Source organism: Lycium ferocissimum, chromosome 5 (genome assembly GCF_029784015.1).
Source record: "Lycium ferocissimum isolate CSIRO_LF1 chromosome 5, AGI_CSIRO_Lferr_CH_V1, whole genome shotgun sequence".
Lineage (NCBI taxonomy): Eukaryota > Viridiplantae > Streptophyta > Magnoliopsida > Solanales > Solanaceae > Lycium > Lycium ferocissimum.
In genome coordinates, this window is record NC_081346.1 from 2,383,952 (window position 1) to 2,404,679 (window position 20,728).

General features: G+C 30.7%; 1 protein-coding gene across 1 annotated transcript; it reads left to right on the forward strand.

Annotated features, from left to right (window-relative positions):
* The first annotated feature begins 17,594 nt into the window (after positions 1-17,594).
* Positions 17,595-19,460, forward strand: LOC132058072 (acid phosphatase 1-like). Its single transcript, XM_059450637.1, has 3 exons — positions 17,595-18,060; positions 18,744-18,953; positions 19,088-19,460. The coding sequence occupies exons 1-3, from the start codon at positions 17,663-17,665 to the stop codon at positions 19,260-19,262; spliced, it is 783 nt and encodes a 260-aa protein (XP_059306620.1). The 5' UTR covers positions 17,595-17,662; the 3' UTR covers positions 19,263-19,460.
* Positions 19,461-20,728: the final 1,268 nt, after the last annotated feature.

Sequence of the window (20,728 nt, forward strand, 5' to 3'; positions counted from 1 at the left end):
AAAAAAACAAAAAAACAAAAAAAGAAAAGAAAAAACTAAAATTAAGATGGTAAGAGAGTAGTATGCACGTTACTGTCCATTTTATGTAACATAATTTTCTTTTTATTCTGTTTCAAGAAATATATTTCTGACATGTTTTTATACTTAGAAGGGCAAAGGTGTAAATATCTCAACTTTCGCATTTGCGATATATATACCGATATATCAATTCTGATAGTGGTGTATATATGCCCTTGCCTTTTTACAAAATAGTGCAAATATCACTTCGTTATAAAATGGTGCAAATATACCCTTTTTTTAACGACGGGCTTTTAAAAAAAAAAATCATTTAGGTTATTTTTTAATTAAAAAAAAATGTTACATGACTTTAAAAAAAAGTCTACCCATTTTTTTTTAGTAGACATAATTTTCTAAAGCCACATAATAATTTTTTTTCTGATGGATCGGGTCTGGTTCGTTTAAAAAAATCACAAAAATATCATGACATGTTTGAGATCACAAATTTCAAAGATTTTTCTTTATTTCACAGACACTGAACCTAATTAAACATATTCACATGAAATATAACAAAGGAGGGAGTATAAGATAACACGAATATCTTATGCAATTGTCACTTTCCATGACTCTTTTTCTATCTTTAAGATTGACGCGTCTTGCCAAGAATTGCAATTTTAATGTTTCATTATAAAACCATTTTAGCACTATGATTGCAGAATTTTTTTTAGAAAAAGCTTGGGAGAATAAAGTATGTACTATATGAAAATTTTAATTATTGATTGACGTTTCTTTGTCTTTAGGCAAGCAAATTGGGCTGCTATTGTAACTTTTAGATTGAGTGATGCCTCTCTCATTCTAACGTTGTGAGCTGTGAAATACCCCCGCCATTCACTTTCACTTAAAAATGCCTCTTAACTTTCAAACTGTTAAATGAACTTTTGACCCCAATAATATTTTACGATGTATTTATTGATCGTATTAATATATGAAGAATTGCAACTTATAATAACTTTCTTTAAACATCGAAATTTCAATATTAAAAGATTAAATTAATCTAGTTTAATTTAACTTTAAAAAAATTAGCCAGATAGACGTTTGAGAAGCAAAACGTGACGAATAAGGGAGTACATTATAATGGGCCAGGTAAACTACTACAGTACTACTGTTGTCTCCACTTTGGGCATCGATTGGACTTCATAATGGGTCATGTAAGCAATCTGTAATCAAAAGCATACACAAAGCTAAATGATAGCATTGGGCTGTGAGTTCAATATAATATTGGATTAATTACCTGGAGATACCATTCGGGTATCTAGTTAACTAGTTTTAGCCTAATTATCATTTCCTTACCCAATCTTAGCCCTTCGCCTATCTAGTTTCTCCCATATGTACCATTTGTTAGGTAGAAATTAGAAAGTGATGTTATAACTATTTTTCACCAATCACTAATTGATATTGTGCTAGACTTTACCAATTTCTTTTCATTGATTGGTTTTACTAATCTGATTTGCGTAGCTTCTTGTTTTAGTTTGTTACTTTTAATACAATTTAGTTCTGAAATGGTTGAAGTTTTCCAATTACGATTGAGAATCAATCAATCACCGAACTCGTTAAATAGGCTATACATAGGTTGCTCAGTCTATCTTTTGTGTTTTCAACTCTTTAGAGTGTAATTTCGTAGAATTTTGAGTATTAAGATAGATTGAGTAACCTATGTATATCTATATAAAACAGATATATTATTTATACATCGTAATTTGAGTTGGTATTGTGTGTTTATACATCATATATACAAAGTATATGTAATGATTACATATAGCTATACAGAACATATACATTATATATACCCTGCAATTTGAGTTGGTTTAGTGTGTTAATCCATAATTATACAAAGAATACACATTATATATAGAGTATACGTAATGTTATATATAGCTATATAGAACAGATACATAATCTATACACCAATGATACAAACTAGATGAGTAGGTTGTGTAGCTGTACAAAACATATATATTACGTATACCAACGATACCATGGGCTATATATGGGATATATCGGCCGCAAACTAGATGTGTGGGTTGTATATTACAGTTATTTCCCCTATAATATTTTTATAAGTCACATGACGGATACAACTTTCTATTTCTACTCGTATAACGCAAAAGCGGAAACATGCAACTTGCATGCCTATTACTTCGTTTTAACTTAATTGATGATAAAATGGACATGCGATTGGTAAGTTGCAAGGCTCTCTTACCTTAATTTCTTTAGCTTGATTACTATAGATGATAAAACCACCGAGGGGTATAGTGGAATAAATGACATGGATCCGTTCATTCCAAATCATAGATATCTCGGGTTCGAACTTAAAATTTTTTTTTTTTTTTTTTAAAAAAAAACTTTTTAATGGAGAGCGTTTTATCCGTTTTAGTAACGAATCCAGTGAATTTTATCGGTGACTTTTGAACACGTGATGACTAATTAAAGCAAGAAACTTTGAATATTTCTATTTACCATATTAGATATGATATTGTTAGATATGATTTTACTACTATATAAAATCATTTCAAATATCTGGTAAAATATTCTCCTTTAACTATGAAAAATCACACTTCTAATATTGTGCAAGATATACATGCCCTACTATTGTGAAGATATACAGCTAGAATCATGCTTGCAATTATATAGGTCTTTCCCTCTTTCTATATAAATAGTCTCTAGTTCATCAGTTGTAAATCACAAAATACATAATGTTTTTCAGCTCTTATGATTCTTGATTTATCATTAGTTATCAATTTTATGGTAATCTGATGGTGTAGAATTTGCAATCCAAAAAATAAGATAGATTATTTGCCATAACAAGTAAAGGTGATCTAATGATATAAAAATCTCTTCATTTTATATAAGTTAAACTCGCCGCTCAAATTGAAAACCTACAAGATCCTTTTTGCATGGGACTTGGTAATTAATAGGGCACGTAAGGAATCGCTGATCAAAAGCACAAAGCAGCTATTGGCCTATTGGGGTAACGTATTTAGTGACTTCAATGATATTAGTAACGTGTTAAAAGATACGACAATTGTTATTTATTTGTGGATTTTAATAATGTGGACAAGTCTGATAAAGAAAAGAATATTGCAGATAAGAATAATTGATGTGGTTGGCATATATATTCTCTATGGAATTTTGATTACTGTGACTGGTGTTGCGAGCAACCTACTGCCTTTAGATTATGGTATTGAATTTATTTTTTATATTAGAAAATCTTGATTATTCCCTTTGATCCTTTTTCAGTTGTAGCTTTAAATAAACAAATATCCTTCAAAATAATTATTGTTTTAAAAGACTAAATAGCATTATTCTTTTTTCAAATATACCATTGCTCGAATATCTTACGACTATTCAGAAAGAATTTGCGAAGACAAAATGATAATTTAGTCAAACTAACTCTTTTGATAAATGTTATTCCATCCGTTCACTTTTACCTTTCACGTTTTGTTTCTCGAGAGTCAAACTGCATGGACTTTGACTAACATTTTAAGATGTATTTTTCATCATATCAATATGAGAAAAATTGCACCTTATTGTTTTTTCGTATAGTTTTCATACATCAAAATTTATAATTTAAAATATTGAACTAATCTAATTCAATTTAGCTCTGAAAATTAGTTAAATTGACTCTTATGAAACGAAACGTGACAAGTAAAAGTGAACAGAGCAAATACTAGTATTAAATAAACTGTTTAATGAGTTGGACGAAAATCTTAAGCGGTCATATGTGTCTCTTACTTTTCTATTATATATAAGCGTGGAGGAGGGACGAACACAGCTTATCTAGCTTGTACCATGAGCTTCACAAATTATACACTCAATGAATGCTTGTACCATAAGTTATATAATTTGTACACTTTATCCAACTATTTTTATATCCCACGTAGACATATGTCATAGTACTTAATATTTATTCCTTCTCATGTATAGACGTATGCACTTCAAATTTAATTCTCCGACACATTTATTTTCTCCGTGCACTTTTACTTGTTCACTTTTGACTTTTTGTGTTCTAGCTGAATATTTATTCTCTTCTCATGTATAGACATATGTAGTTCAATTTTTAATTTTCCTCCATGCACTTTAATTTGTTCACTTTTGACTTTTCACATTCTTTAAGAATTAATAAATCCCATGTGCATATATGTCATAGTACTGAATATTTATTCTCTTCTCATGTATACACGTGTGCATTTCTATTTTAATTCTCCGACACATATTTATTTCCTCCGTGCACTCTTACTTGTTCACTTTTGATTTTTCACGTTTTTGCTGAGTAGTTATTTTCTTCCCATATATACATGTATGCACTTCAATTTTAATTATCCGACACATATTTATTTTCTCCGTGAACTTTTGACTTTTCATGTTATTTAAGAATTAATAAATGAAGTACACTTGACTTTTCACGTTCTTTAAGAATTAATAAATGAAGTACTCTCTTCATCTCAATATTACTTAGCCACATTACTATACTTGACTTTTCACGTTCTTTAAGAATTAACAAAAATGAAGTACTCCCTTCGTCCATATTACTTGGCCACATTACTAAAAATATATGTCTATTTTTCTATTCTATATTTCTCTTCTTTTCTATTTCTAATATATCTAAGTGTGAAGAGAGGACTAACACAGCAATAGTAATTTGTACCACAAGCTATATAAATTTTAACCAACTACTTTTTTATCCTATGTGGTCATATGTCATAGTATTGAATATTTATCTCTTCTCATGTATACACGTATGCACTTCAAATTTAATTCTCCGACACATTTATTTCCTCCGTGCACTTATACTTGTTGACTTTTGACTTTTCAAGTTCTTTAAGAATTAATAAATGAAGTACTCTCTCCATTCCATATTACTTGGCCACATTACTAAACTATTTTTTTAATGAATATTTATTCTCTGCTCATGTATACGAGTATGCACTTCAATTTTAATTGTCCGACACATACTTATTTCATCCGTGTACTTTTACTTGTTCATAAATGAAGTACTCAACATTACTAAAAATATATGTCCAAATTACTTGTTCATTTACAGAACCAAGATAAAAATAATTAAATCTTTCACATCTTATCCTCTCCGATTCGTCCCATATTACTTGGCCATATTACTAAAAATATATGTCCAAATTACTTGTTCATTTACAAAATCAAGATAAAATTACAAGATAAAATTAATTAAATCTTTCCCTGAAGGGAGGGAGTGACTTTTATCCCCTTTTTTCCTTAATAAATACTTTTGAAAATGAATAATTAATGTGAAGGGTAAAATAAGAAGAAGAATTTTTTTCTTGAGAGTTAACGTCGACAAGTAAAAGTGAAGGAGTGACTTTTATCCCCATTTTCCTTCATTGTCTATACTTTACTTATTTACTCTCAATTGCAGTCTCTGATTATTGTTTCTTTACATTTTATAAAATGAAAAGAATATACTCGTCTTATCTAAAAAGTCAAATATATTATAGTTTGGGTCCAAATATCCCCGTTATTGGTGTATATACCTCATTTTAACGGAGAGACACGTGTCATCATTGTTGGTCTATTTTAAAATGTCCCTTAATCAATTACTCATAACCCGGTATCTAATAAAAAATTCATACCCATAAGTATCCAATTAAAATGAAATCTTTGCTCCTCCTTTGCCGCCGGTCCATTTCATCAAAGCTTCATCTTTATGCATTTGCATTTCGCTATACTTTTGCTTTTTTTCCATCAATCAAAATCTAATTCTTCTTCCACTTCAGCAATTCTTTCAGCTCTTCGCTTTTACTATGCTATTGTGTTGTTTATTATCAATCGGATGGACTTTTTTCCTATTCAATATTTTCAGCTTGAACAAAATTTTCAACTTTATGGATTTACTATGCTATTATTTTTTTTATCCTCCATCAAAATTGGTTCTTCATTGTGACAAAGTTCTTAGCTTTCTGCATATACTATGCTATTATGTTATTTATTCTCAATCAATATTGAATTCAATTTCAATGGTGAATTGATGGTCCCACTATTACCATATTTAATCTGCTCCAAGGCATTTAATCTGCAAAGAAGAAGAAGGGGGAGCAAAACTTTCATTTTAATAGGATACCGGGTGTGGATATGAATTTTTTAATGGATACCGGGTTATGGGTTGGATTTTAATTAATTAAGAAATAATTTAAAATAGATCAATAGGATGATGACACGTGTCCCTTCATTAAAACGAGGGGTATATTTGAGCCAAAGTATAACGGTAAGGGATATTTTTAAAGTATCCTGCAGTATATTTGAACCAAATATTAAGGGGTATATTTGACCCTTTTCCGATAGTACAGGGGTATATTTGACCCTTTTCCGTTTATAAAATGTATGACTTTATATTTGCATTTCAGAATTAAAATTTGGTGATTAATAATATAACATATATCTTTCTTTGTAACAATTTGTTTTATCTATGATTGTTAATATAAAAAATTATAATATATTTTTTAATTAATTTAATAAAGATATTTTATTAGTTTTGCTTTAAAAAAATCCAATATATACAACAATGGTTCTTATGTTTGGATATGCGATAACTTAATTGAAATGTTTATCGTCGATATACATATAAAATATTAAAGAATTTAAAAGAAAAAATTTAACAACTTTCATTGTCATGATAATGAGAAAAAATTGTCTTTATCTCAAAGACTTAATTCCATCAACTCCATTTTTTAATTATAACTAAAGTGATGGTACAAAATACATTTTGTATATGTTTATATATAATAACAATTAGAATGTTTTTAAAAGTTATTGTTAAAATACAAATGAATTTAATTAAAAGTAAATCTTTCTGCGATTATTGATTTCTTTGTATCTATTTGATGATAAAATAAAGTAAAAACTTAAAATAAAAATAAAAACCTTGGAAGCCGGGCATCTTATATTTTATTTTATTAAGAGCATTAATAATTAAGATGATGGTGAAATAAAGAAAAGGGAGTAGATATATCAAAATAAAGAAAAGGGCGTAGGTACGTCCAAGCCAAAGCATTGCGCTGTCGAGGGATAAGGGGATGTCCCCCCTACTAGTAAAATTGAAAACGAAAATTATAATGATCTTGCCGATCCTAGTTACTTTTTTACGGAAAAGGGTCAAATATACCCCTGTACTTTTGGAAATAAGTTAAAAAATTTATACTTCGTAGACTTATTGGCATCTTTGGTACCACCTCATCGGAAATCTTTGTGTTTTTAATTTATCAATGGGAAAAAAAAAAAATTTAGTGGTCAAAAACAAATGAGGGAATGGGTTAGGAATGAGAAAAAAGCATCGACTCATCAAATCTCATTGTCTTGAGGATTAGATTCTTAGATAAACTTAACGGAGGAGGGTATATTTGAACCAATAAGTATAACGGTAAGCATATTTAGATCCAAAATATAACGGGTATATTTAGCCTTGTTCCAATGTGGGGGTATATTTGGCCCTTTTTCCGTACTTTTTTATTATAAAAAATAATAACAAAATTAATATTAAAATTAAACTTGCAATTTGTTATGAATTATTTTACAAGTTGATATTTGGATGTATTATTAAATGTAAATTATATCACCTACACATTAAGTGATAAATACAACTTGCACTTGCAAATTGTATCTTAGTTGTAGCAAGTTGTATATTAGTTGTATATCTTAGTTGTACCAAGTTGTAGAGCAACTTGTACAAGTTGTATATTGTAGGTTGAGGGGCAAACTTCTTCTATAAAGAAGGAGCTATGCCTTTTTATTTGCAACATCAAGAAATGTGATAATACAATCTCTACCTCCTCTCTACAAAGTTATTGGTTTGCTTCATTTATTTATCTGCAATTATATATAGTTTCATAACACGTTATCAGCACGAGACTCTGCCATCTTGGAAAAATATTTTTATGACAAAAGTAAGAGCTGCATCAGGTATTCCGTTTAGCATCTTTCGTTTCATTTTTATTGTTACCTCCGTTGTATATAATATCGCGAGGGACATAAGTTCTCTTTGCTAAGATATTTGAGATTCTAAGTATGTGGCTTGAAGAAAGATGATTTCCAACCTTACTGGTTAGTTTGTGACAAAATCTTTGGCATGTATTTTGCCATAAGTAAAATTGTTATTATGGAAAAGAGCTAATGAATCCATGGCACTAATAGTGAATCGTATATCATCCTTAATGGATTTTGGATGTTTGTTACCATTATTTCATATATTGGATTCTTTTGATCTCCTAATCTTAAATGGTTCGCTTGATCATTTATACTTTAAATTTTGTTCCCGAAGAACAATATTGTTTAGAGGATTTATGATATTAATTTCATAATCCTTAATGGCTAAGAATGAAAGTTTCCAAGAAATACATGATCACCAGAAGTGATAATATATCTTACATATCGTTATGATTAAATTCATCTATGTCTATAACCACCAGAAGTGGTAATATTTTCATAGGCTTGTAGTGACTACAAGTGAATATATGTTAGAGAAAGATTCTCTAAATTGTACGTATGTCTCGATTTGCTCCTAAATTAGCAATATCTTAAAAGAGGTTCTAAGCTATTACGATTTGATATGGTTTAAGTCAAGTCTAGATGATTATGTTTCATTCTTGAAGAATGAGAATTTTTTTAATTAATGTTACAAATACATATCCATTCCCTGAAGTGAATGTGATAGTATGTGGTAAGCTTATAAATGCGGATGTGCGTTTGGTTGTGAAGTTATCACAACTCATCTCTAGAAGAGGTAGAATAATTGAGAAGAAATATTCTAAATATTCTATGCTTGATTCCCGAAGTAGTAAACTCAGAAACTCTACTCCTGAAGTAGTAGAACTTTGAACTCTACTCCGGAAGTAGTAAAACTTTGAACTCTACTCCTGAAGTAGTAAATTATAAGCTCTACTCCCGAAGTAGTAAGACTTTGAATTCTACTCTTGAAATGGTAGAACTCTGAAATCTACTCCCGAAGTAGTAAGACTTTGAATTCTACTCTTGAAATGGTAGAACTCTGAAATCTACTCCCGAAGTAGTTTAACTCTGAAATTTACTCTTGAAATAGTAAATATTTGAAATCTACTCCTAAAGTAGTAAGATTTGAAATTTACTATTGAAGTAATAAACATTTAAACTTTACTCCCGAAGTGGTAAAACTTTAAACTTTACTCCTGAAGCAGAAAGAATTGGTAAAATATTTGAGAAATATTCTGAAGCAATATCTTCTTGTGCTTGAGGAAAATAACGAGTTATTGATGAACGTCGTATAGCAAGCACATTTGAATAATTGGGATTCATTTTCAGAAGTGAATGAAGAAATACCACAACCTATCTTCTGGAGAGATAAAATACAAGGAATATACATTTTATTTGTGTGGTATGAAATTAAGGCATTGCAACACATACCTGTCGTACGTAGAAACATCTTGAATAATTTTATTAAAGCATTATTTTAAAGCAAAAGGAAGCAGAGTAAAGTGCTTTCTACTACAGCCACATTGATAAATTATGGTTAGTTGTTATTGATTTCCTTGAAGGAAATAAACATTAGTGTATCCCTTTCCTAAAGGATGTGATTACTATGTGTGGTCACGCTTTGATACAAAATATTCAGATGTTAATGGCTAGTCTCCTTGAAGGAGATATTTGAAATACTGAAGTTAGAACTTAACGTTTACTTTTCATAATTTACAATTTATAATGTCCATTTAATTATTGTTTCTTTCATGACACTAGTAGTGTCTAACCAAATTTTCTCTCATGATACTAGCAGTATCTAAGCAATATTTGGTGATACAAAAATCAAGGACTCCAAAAGAGATAATTGTTTGTTTACGAGTATCATGACACCAGCAGTGTTCAAATAATATCTGATTATGAAAAATAAATTAAAGTCTCTTGAAGAGGTTATACATGTGTTGACACCCAATTTTGGCCCTCTGTATTTAAAAATTAACTTCTTTAGGCTTCCTAGTCATTAAATAGCACAAAATACTATTTTTATACATTTTTTAACTTTAATATAATTTATTGATGATTGTCCTTATTTTTAAATAATAGGAATTTTTATCAATTTATTTTCATTTTAAATAATTATTTTATATATATTCGTTTGTATATAAACAACATGCTAATACGCTTTTACTTCAATTAATTAGCAGATCTCTCTTAATTCAAATCACATTTTTTACTTGATTCACGAAATTACCTTAAATATATTTTTATACATTGTTATTTTAGTTACCATTATTATTATATGGAAGTCGGAGGAACTAATTTTAAACACGAGATAAGATTTAGACATGATTTTGAGAAGCCATGGTTTTGTGTGTTTTCATGATTTTGGCACATGGGTTTGGATAAAAAGTGATTTATCTTTGCCTATATAAAGGAGGACTTCCCTCTCATTTTTCTCATCACTTCGTACACTACCTCACATACATTTTTTCTCTCTACACTCTCTAGATTTTCTTTCTATAGGAAGACTAGCAAGGCTAGCACTTTCTTCCTCTTTCTATATTTCTTTTTAGTTGTCTTTATATTTCATTCATACATTGTTATCTTTACTTATTCATATATATTGTCTTTACATTTATTTACTTGCATTGTCTTTATATTTTTTTATCTATATTATTTTTACATTTATTTATATACATTGTGTCTTTAAATTTCTTCATATATTGTTTCTATATTTTTGTATTCCCTATACATTTTTCTTTACATTTTACATACATTTTCCTTATACTCTCCACACTTTTCCTTTATACTATCTTACATCTATCTATTCTTTTGTATATTTTTTTATACACATACATTATATACATATACATGTACATATTTACATTACTTAACTACTAAGAAAAGAAGGAGAAACTTTTCATTAAAAGGAATGCACTTATTGTCTCTACATTTTTTATGCATTATCTTTATATTTTGCTATATTGCTCTCTACAACTTTATTTATTTTCAATACATGTATACATTGTCAAGTATTTTCTTTACACTTTTGTCAATACCATCACACTACATGCCTATTTTTTTCTATATATTTTGCTATTTACATTGGCTATACATTATATTTATATTTACCTATGTTTTCTTTTTTATTCTTATGTTCTTTTTACATACATCATCCACCTATACATTTGTTACACTACATACACTACACCAATCTTAGGGTCACATCAAGTTTCATCATTCTTTTGTCAAATCATGTTTTCAAAAACTTTATGTCAAATCATTTTTTCAATAACTTTTTGTCAAACTACTTTTTCAAGGACTTTGGTCACATTACTTTTTCAAAGAATCTTTATCAAATCACTTTTTAAAGACTTTATGTCACATACCTTACTTTTTGAATTTTTCAAATTATTTTAACTAATACTTTTTCTTTCATCTTGCAATTTATTACAAATACTACACTTTTGGCCGATGAAGAAATTTTCGTCGATTTCCAAGTGCTCCCATGTACAAAAACGGGTTTTTTTATTTTAAGTTTATTCATTATTTCTTTAATTTATCCGATAGTTATTTATTCTCTTACTAACATTTTTACTAAGTGTTTATGTGCACCGAGAGACATCCCGAAGACGACACTCGGAAGGAATCCGAAGACTTCATCAAATCACCGTTTGTATTTACTTTCCGCATTTTTTTTTATTTTGTACAAAACATAAACTCATAGTATAGTGGAAACTTTATTTTTTGGAATGACAAAGTTGATATATTTATTTACTTGTCGCCTTGTTTGTTAAACTTAAAATTGGCATTCGCTTTAAAAGACTTAGGCCGTCAATACTTTCATAACTAGATTAAATTGACTTGATATAAATACTTTGTTAAATAAATTCACACTTTTGACGATTAGGTAAACATACTAGTCCATCCTTTATTTTATATTCTTTATACACTCTTAATACAACTTACACTTTATATTATTTCGTGTACACTAATACATATTTTAATTAAGTTAAATACACCTTTTGACACTAGGTAAATATTAAGTCGTCCATTTACAAATCTTTTATTCTTTAGAGGCATTACACATTTTCACTCATTTTTTATCCACAATTCCTTATACTTATTTTTTACCAATACTTTTTACAATTATTTTGTTCCTTATTCTTTTGATAGGATATTCATTAAACAAAAACTCTTTTTAACTAAACGGTAGAAACAAGTCAAATAAACTTCACTTTTCTGAATAATTTCGTTATATAAAATCTTTACACCAATGAATATTCGTAAATTATTTTTACATTCTTTATGCACTAATATACCTATAATTCTTTATACGTTTTAGGTTTGACGTACACTCTTTTACACTTGAAATATGTTCTTTATATGTTTAATATACATACATTCTTTTAATATACATAGACGCACATTCTTTATATCCTTGATATATTTATTTTTACATAGTCTTACATTTTTTTTTTATATTCTTAATGTAGTTACACATTCTTTACACTAACATATATCTACACTCTTTGTATTAACAGATATACTTTTATACTTACGAGGTACATTATACTTACGAGGTACATTCTCTTTATATTCTTTTTTACTATACATTCTTTATGAATACTTGATATAAATACATTTTTATACACTGTATATACTTAGGATATTATCACCTAGTGTAGCTTTTCATGAAATCATAACATTTTGAAAACAGGTAATAATAATGATAAACAGATAGATAATCCTTCGCTAGTATTCAGTTAAACTAAGTCTACGATTCGGTCTTTGGGCGAGGATGTTCGAGGATGCTTAATACCTTCTCCTCGGGGTAAATAAAACCCTTATCTAGAATCTCATATGTTTCGTGGATTAAAAATGGAGTAGACACACAAATACATATAGGTTTCCTATTTTTCCTAAAAAATAAGGTGGCGACTCTAACCCTTTTTAAACCAGTTAGAAGAACCGTGAAGTTGCAAACTATCTTGGACCCGTTCAAAATAGGGCGTAACAACATGATAGCACCATTTATCTCAGATCGTAATTGTTATAAATCATAGTAAACCTGAAGTTTGATAGCAATAAAATTGGTTATCATATTGGACTACAAATGATTGGAAAATTGAATATCTTTAAGTTACTACGGGTAAGAAATATGTATATGAAACGTTACCCGAGCATGATGGATCACATGTCACAATAAACCAGAAGTTTATGACATAAAATCTCATGCAATATTAAACCAGAAGTTTACTAAAATAAATAGCACTCGTCATGGTAAACTTAAGTTTTACGGATATAGATAATTTTATCAGTTGACAATACCATTTTGGTTGTCCTGATTTAAATCTGATGTGCTAATTGAGTATTCAAAATATATTGAAGAACTAGAAGATTCTTCAAGAATTTGTTTATGTTGCTTGTTCTCATGATAAGTTGATTACACCAACTAATGTTAGGACTGAATCCCCCAAAAATTCTGAAAAATATAAAAGGTGAACATGGGCTCCTTCACCTGTAATGTGATGTATTAAATAGATGCATCTATGAGACGGTCACATGTAAGTTTATTATCAACTGGCAGTTTGACATTTATGAAGTTGCTTGCTCAAAATAATTGAGTTGGAAGCACAATTTCCAGAATATGTAATCAGACAATTCATCTTGATAATGCTGGTTAAATCTAAGTTGGTTTGGCATTGGATGCCTCCATAATATAACTAAACCATTGCTTATGAGAACAGAGCTTCAAATGTTGGTCTGAGATATGATATATTGCATACAACAACGCCTGTATGCTTCAGACCAATAAATTATGATAAATTCTCCCCTCGTAATTGGTTCAAGGTCAGGAACTAGATATTTCCATCTTATAGCTTTTGATGTGCGGTATATAATTAATGGATATAACATGATGCACACAGATGGATTTCCCAAATAAAATTGGGATATGTGTTATTTTTTCTAACATAAGGGGGAGAGAATATGCAGCTAAGAAATATGTTGTAAATTATCATCACTATGATTCTCAGATAATTCAAGTCAAATGTTGGAAGCATTTACTGACCCAACTATTGTCATATTTCATCTGCAAAATGCTCTTAATGTCCCTGAAGGACAGAGTATACAGCATGTATGAAGCATGGTAGACCAATCGGTTCTAAATGTAATAATCCTTGAAAATGGAGATGAGCAAATGATCAAAACAATCATAATAAGGAGGCAATGTGCTCTTGAAAAGCCTACGACATAACACTTCATGAAACCTTATGGGAGGTTCAGGTACCTGAAAATAATGAAGTGATGAGATCTCGGTAACTTATGTCAACTTGCGAACCACGACAAAATGATATCTCGTCAATGATATCTTTGATACAATATGGTGCAAAATATTGTATAAAATAGTGAGGATCTAAGTTCTACGTCTCTTAAAGCATGCCAACGTAGAAATAATTATCAAGTGATATGATGCATCTTGGTAAGCGTAAAGCTTATTGGACCTACATCAGAAGATGTCACGCCATTTAACTACTAAATGGATGTTGTCACAGTCTATATGTCTTACTTGATAAGATTCAAAATTTTCTGAATAATTCAAAATGCCTGAAGCATATACAAGTTCTTGGGAAACTTGTTCATAATCCTTATATGGATTAAATCAGGTAAGGTGAATGTATTTTCATCATCTTAGTGAATATTTATTGACGAAGGGTACAAAGATGACCCTGTTTACCCTTGTCTCTTTATGATAATCAGAACATTTCATATTACTCTGCAAGTTGATGACTTGAGTATTATTGAAGCTCTTAAAGAGTTTCCAAAAGTAGTAGATTATTTGCTAAAATAGATTGAAATGAGAAAATTGAATTGGTCCTGAAGTACCATATATTTGTGCAATTGATGCATTTATATATCTTCCTATAACTACGAGCATGCTATAGTTTTACTCCTAAATTGAAATAGATCAATTTCATATTGCGTGTATGAAAGCCCTGACATGAATGTTTTTATCCTAACAAATATTGTCAAGTGTTTTGGATATACAGGGCATTCATATGATCTATATAAGAGTTCGATACAGATATGTTATCTATTTTCATGAAGGATTACTGTCATACCATGTTATTTTACTGACAATCAAATCATAGAAAGATAACAACAGTTTATAAAGCAAGTCAAGAATGTACTTGGCGTGATTGCAACAATATTACATGACAACGATGCAACTCTATCAAGAGATGGTGGCATACGAGATCGACCAGTTCGTTCAAATGATGATTTGACAGATTTGATCATAAATACTGCCAACCTCAGCATAAAACAAGTTGATATTCAAGATCGGAGTACATCATCTTCAAGAATTAAGCGATGCTTTAATCAGGGGGAGTAAATACGCGTTGCACTCTTTTTTCCTTAACCAAGGTTTTGTTCCATTGGGTTTTCCTGGTAAGGTTTTTAATGAGGCAGCTGGAAATGCGTATTACCAGATATGTGTACTCTTTTCCCTTCACAAGGATTTTTCCCACTGGATTTTTCTTAGTAAGGTTTTAACGAGGCACATTATCTATTAATAAAACATCCAAAGGGGAGTGTTATGAATTATTTTACAAGTTGATATTTGGATGTATTATTAAATGTAAATTATATCACCTACACATTAAGTGATAAATACAACTTGCACTTGCAAGTTGTATCTTAGTTGTAGAAAGTTGTATATTAGTTGTATATCTTAGTCGTACCAAGTTGTAGAGCAACTTGTACAAGTTGTATATTGTAAGTTGAGGGGCAAACTTCTTCTATAAAGAAGAAGCTATGCCTTTTTATTTGCAACATCAAGAAATGTGATAATACAATCTCTACCTCCTCTCTACAAAGTTATTGGTTTGCTTCATTTATTTATCTGCAATTATATATAGTTTTATAACACAATTGCTTTTTTTCTCACTTTTTGTGATATTAAGTTATTAAAAGATTAGTTCGATCTTTTCTGTAAATTCTAAAATACTAAAGGCTGTCTAAAAATTAAAATTGCACCCAAAGTATTTAAAAATTGAATAAAGACTTTTTTGTCCTTATTTTAGACTCCTGTTTAGCATTATTTATTTATTGAATTTTATGTAGATTTAGACTTTGAAAATTTCTTGAGATCCAATTTAACTGTAACATCTGTGTGATTAAAAACATCCGTTATGAACTATAACACTTTCTTTCAAAAAGAAGAAAAATAATTTGGTTCAAGAGACATCAATTATATATGCTACATTTATTCTTTCGATGAGATGTTAGTATATGTTATTTTCATTTAAGATATACAAACTACAAAGAAAATATGAAGAGAATTAATGACTTTTCTTAATATAATTAAATCCTTTTGCTTTCCAAAAACTTATGTGATGAGAAAATGACATTTCTTCCTTTTGTTAGTTTATAAGTGGCACATTATTTTATAAATGTACATTCTATTCATTTTTAAACAAAAATAAAGCTTCAACGCAAGTGGCACATTATTTTATAAAATGTACATTCCAATCATTTTTAAACAAAAATAAAACTTCAACGCTATCATGCTTAATTTAATCATGTGTCTCTGTGCTAAACAGACACCGGCTAATTTTTTTTAAACACCCCCCCCCCCCACCTCCTCCCCTCCCAAATGAATCATTCTTTTAATAAAAAGAAAGTGTCTCATTTCATGTTCAAATTTGAACATTTTGTCCCTCATTCAATATATGCACTTACTATTTTTGCTTTTCCATACGGACGGACAAAACTTTTTCAACAATGAAATGAATGCATCAGTGAAAAACTAATTGATCTCGACATCTTGCAGAAGATAATATAGACTACTATATACAAGATTTGATTTGCCTCATAAAGAAAAATAATCGGCAACACAACTAATGCAGCCTTTGGTTGGCAGCTGGGTGAGAATTCACTTATTATTTTATGCGAGATAAAATATAAAAATAAAAAATGTATATTAATAACGGGGGAATTCATCTATTAAGAGAAAAAATATCTATTTCTAAACAAGTGGGTTGAGAACTGTGAGCTATGAGGTTTCAGGTTCACATTCCAACAAAGAAAAAAACACTAGGTGATTTTTTCTCATTTGTTTAACACTTTGATTGTGTGTTTACCGATATACGTTGTTGGTGGAAGGTGACAGTATCCCGTTGAATAGTTGTGTCTTGGTAGCGCGCGACACTACGATTAAAAAATGACTAGTTTATATTAAAGAATAAGTCGTTTGGTGCACGGTATAAGGTGGATATGCCATCACTAATTTTGGGATTAATTTTGTACTATGTTTGATAGAAGGTATAAATTTATCGTGGTATTAATTTATACCTTCTACCAAATAAAGTATAAAAGGAAATCCAAACTTAATAGTGGGATATCCCACTTATTCTATTGACCTTGGGATTATTTTATCCCACCTCTCAAATCGAATAGATCAATCCCAGGATTATAATCCCGATTTTTCAGTCCGCGTACCAAAGAATAGAGCGATGGCACGTGGAAGAAGTGCTAGTGATTCACTAACTCGTCATGAGATGAAAGGAGAGTCAATTCAAAACCTTATATAAAGGACCAATCACACATCAATATTACTTGCTAATTACAGTACTAACATACCAACAACATGAGGTTCATTTTCTTCTTCCTCATTTGTGTTGCAGCAATAGCTGCAAAAGCATCACATATAGACTCTATTCCCAACCAAATCCACCCACTGAGGCCGAAAACAGGGTCCGGGGGCCGCCACCTGGCACAAATCAACTGCCTGAGCTGGCGTCTGGCGGTTGAGACCAATAATTTCCATGATTGGAAATTAGTGCCCCTTCAGTGCGAAGGCTACGTGGGGCACTACATGCTTGGCAAGCAATACCGCGACGACTGCTATAACGTAGTCGCCGCGGCTATTCAGTACGCCAAGACCCTGAAAATTGCCAAAGATGGCAAGGATGTTTGGGTCTTTGATATTGATGAAACCACTCTCTCTAACCTACCTTATTATGCTCGTTCTGATGTCGCCTTTGGGTAAGTATTTTGTTGGGTTAAAATGGACTAAATCAATAAATGGTCATTGATCCAACCCATCCAAATTTGCTTGTGTCAACTAATGAGTCATGAATAAATACGCCTAATTAACATGACTCAAACATACTTTCATCTTTATTCTACTTTTTTTTTTAAAAATGTAACGTTCATGTATATTTTCTTAAACAGTTTTCGTAGATTCTAATCGGATTTAGTAGGCGTTTGGCCATGAAAATCAAATATTTTTCACTTTATTTGGAATGTTGGGGTTTGGATTTGAAGTTGAAGATGGAGTTGTGTTTGGTTATAGTTTTTTTTACAAAGAATATTTGGTTGTTTGAATGTATTGAAAGTGAAAACAAGATTTTAATTGTTTTTCAAATTTCAAATACAACTTCAAGTTGTATTTGTATTTGGAATTTTCATTGCCAAACGCTGATTTCCAAATGAAGTGAAATAACTTTCCTGAAAAAAGTGAAAAAATTTCATGGCCAAACGGGTCCGCAATCTGTTGAGTCAAGTCAGCAATCAGACCATAACTCAGCCTGTTTAAACTTGTCGATTTATTAAAAATGTGTTAATTTTTGGCATACAACGTAACTTATTATGTTTAGATTCAGGCATTCAGATACAAACAAAAATCAAGTACTTGACAAATAAAGTGTACATTTAATTGTGATCAGGGCAATAAAATTCAATGGGACAAAATTTGACGAGTGGACGAGAGAAGGAAAAGCACCAGCAGTACCAGGCGCTATATTTCTGTATAGAACTTTATTGGCTATGGGTATTAAACCAGTATTTATTACTGGAACAAAGGAAGAGTTCAGAAAAATAAGGATTGCCAATTTAAAGAAAGTTGGCTACCATTCATGGATTAAGCTCATCTTGAAGTAAGCACTGTTATACTAGTGCTAAGAAATTTACTTGTAAACGAGTGTACTAATTTCATGGCTCGAACCTGAGATTTTTTTTTATTTTTTATTTTTATTTTTATGATTCTAATAATATAATGTTGTGGGTGCAGGGGTGCAAATGATACCGGATCATCAGTAACATACAAGTCAGGGAAAAGGGCGGACTTGGTGAAAGCTGGATACAGAATTGTTGGCAACATAGGAGACCAGTGGAGTGATCTGCTTGGTGACTTTGTTGGTTTGCGCACTTTCAAATTGCCGGATCCAATGTACTACATTAGTTGAAACTTGAAACTAACAACCCACTTAAAATTTGGGCCGGGTCTCTCTTTCAAAATGTCATGATATTTGTTTGGTTTTGATTTTTGAAAAATGTTCCCTTCTACACCCCTATCTCTTTCTATTTTTGAGCTTTTTTTTCTGTGATCAAAAGGGTGTTGAAATGAGAAGGTGCAGTCAATTCATATCAATTGTGCTTAGTAATTCACAATTTGTATTTGTTGCTATGATATCGACAAAAATTTTAAGTAGGTAGAATATGCGCATCTAAATGAATACAAAAGTTGTGCGTTTCGTTTTAACATGGGCGCACTCAGCAACAACAATAAGCCCATATCACTCAAATGGAAAATCACTAGGTAAACCGTATCGAGTTTTTCGTTTCGGAAAAGGGCCAAATATACCCCCTGTACTATGAGAAAAAGTTTAAATATTCCCTCGTTATACTTTGAGTTTAAATATACTCCTGTCATTATACTATCGGATCAAATATACCCCTTCTCCATTAAGTTTGTCCAAAGTGGACATCCAATCCTACGTGACACTGACATTTGATGAGGTGGATGCCGCGTGGCATGCCACTTTAGCTCCCCTAACCCATATTACTCCTATCCTCTATGTGTTCTTCCACTACTAAAATTCCGTTCCCCTCCACCAACATTACCACCATTACCGCCACATCCAATCCACAACGCTTTCTCCAATTCCCTGCATAGCTTGAATTATGAAACTAATTACTTTGTTTTCTTGTAGGTCTTGCTCTGTAAAGGTCAACTAGTCATTAGCTTTTCCTGCTTACCTCAATGATGATTATTTTATATCTTTTTTCTTGCAAAAAATTGCTCGGCTAAGGATTTGGTGTTCGGGTGATCAATCTCCGGAGCTATATTTGATGGTGGTAGAGTGACATTTTCTTTCCAAGAGCTTGTAATGTGTGCGAGACAGGAGACCTCAAACTACTGTTCTTAGCAGTATTTGCCAACCTTTTTCCTTTTGACTTTTAATACTGCTTTCTGAGGATCACTCAATGCAGATTTTAGTGGTTCGGTCAATATTGCCCGTCTTCCATTTAAGTATGTTTTACTTTTCAGGGAAGAATTATTTCAGCATATTTGTTCTCAGCTCATATTGGAGTGCTCTTATTTTGCTTATTGACGATTAACTGCCTCCAAGAGGAGATTTGTGTTTTTGAAGTAATGGTGGCAATTTTGGTGGAGGGGAATGAAATTTTATTGGTGGAAGAACACATAGAGGGGAGGGGTAAAATGGGTTTGGGGCGCTCAAGTGGCATGTCACATGATATCCAACTCATCAAATGTCTGTGTCACATAAGATTGGATGTTCACCTTAGACAAACTTAACGGAGGAAGGGTATATTTGATCCAATAGTATAACGGCAGGAGTATATTTGAACCTAAAGTATAACGAGGGGTATATATAAATTTTTTCTGATAGTACAAGGGTATATTTGA

Excerpts from the sequence above, each read along its gene's own strand:
- LOC132058072 (XM_059450637.1), top strand. The coding sequence starts at position 17,663 with ATGAGGTTCATTTTCTTCTTCCTCATTTGTGTTGCAGCAATAGCTGCA. Across the intron at positions 18,061-18,743 it reads CGTTCTGATGTCGCCTTTGG|GGCAATAAAATTCAATGGGA; the intron begins GTAAGTATTTTG and ends AATTGTGATCAG. Across the intron at positions 18,954-19,087 it reads TGGATTAAGCTCATCTTGAA|GGGTGCAAATGATACCGGAT; the intron begins GTAAGCACTGTT and ends TTGTGGGTGCAG.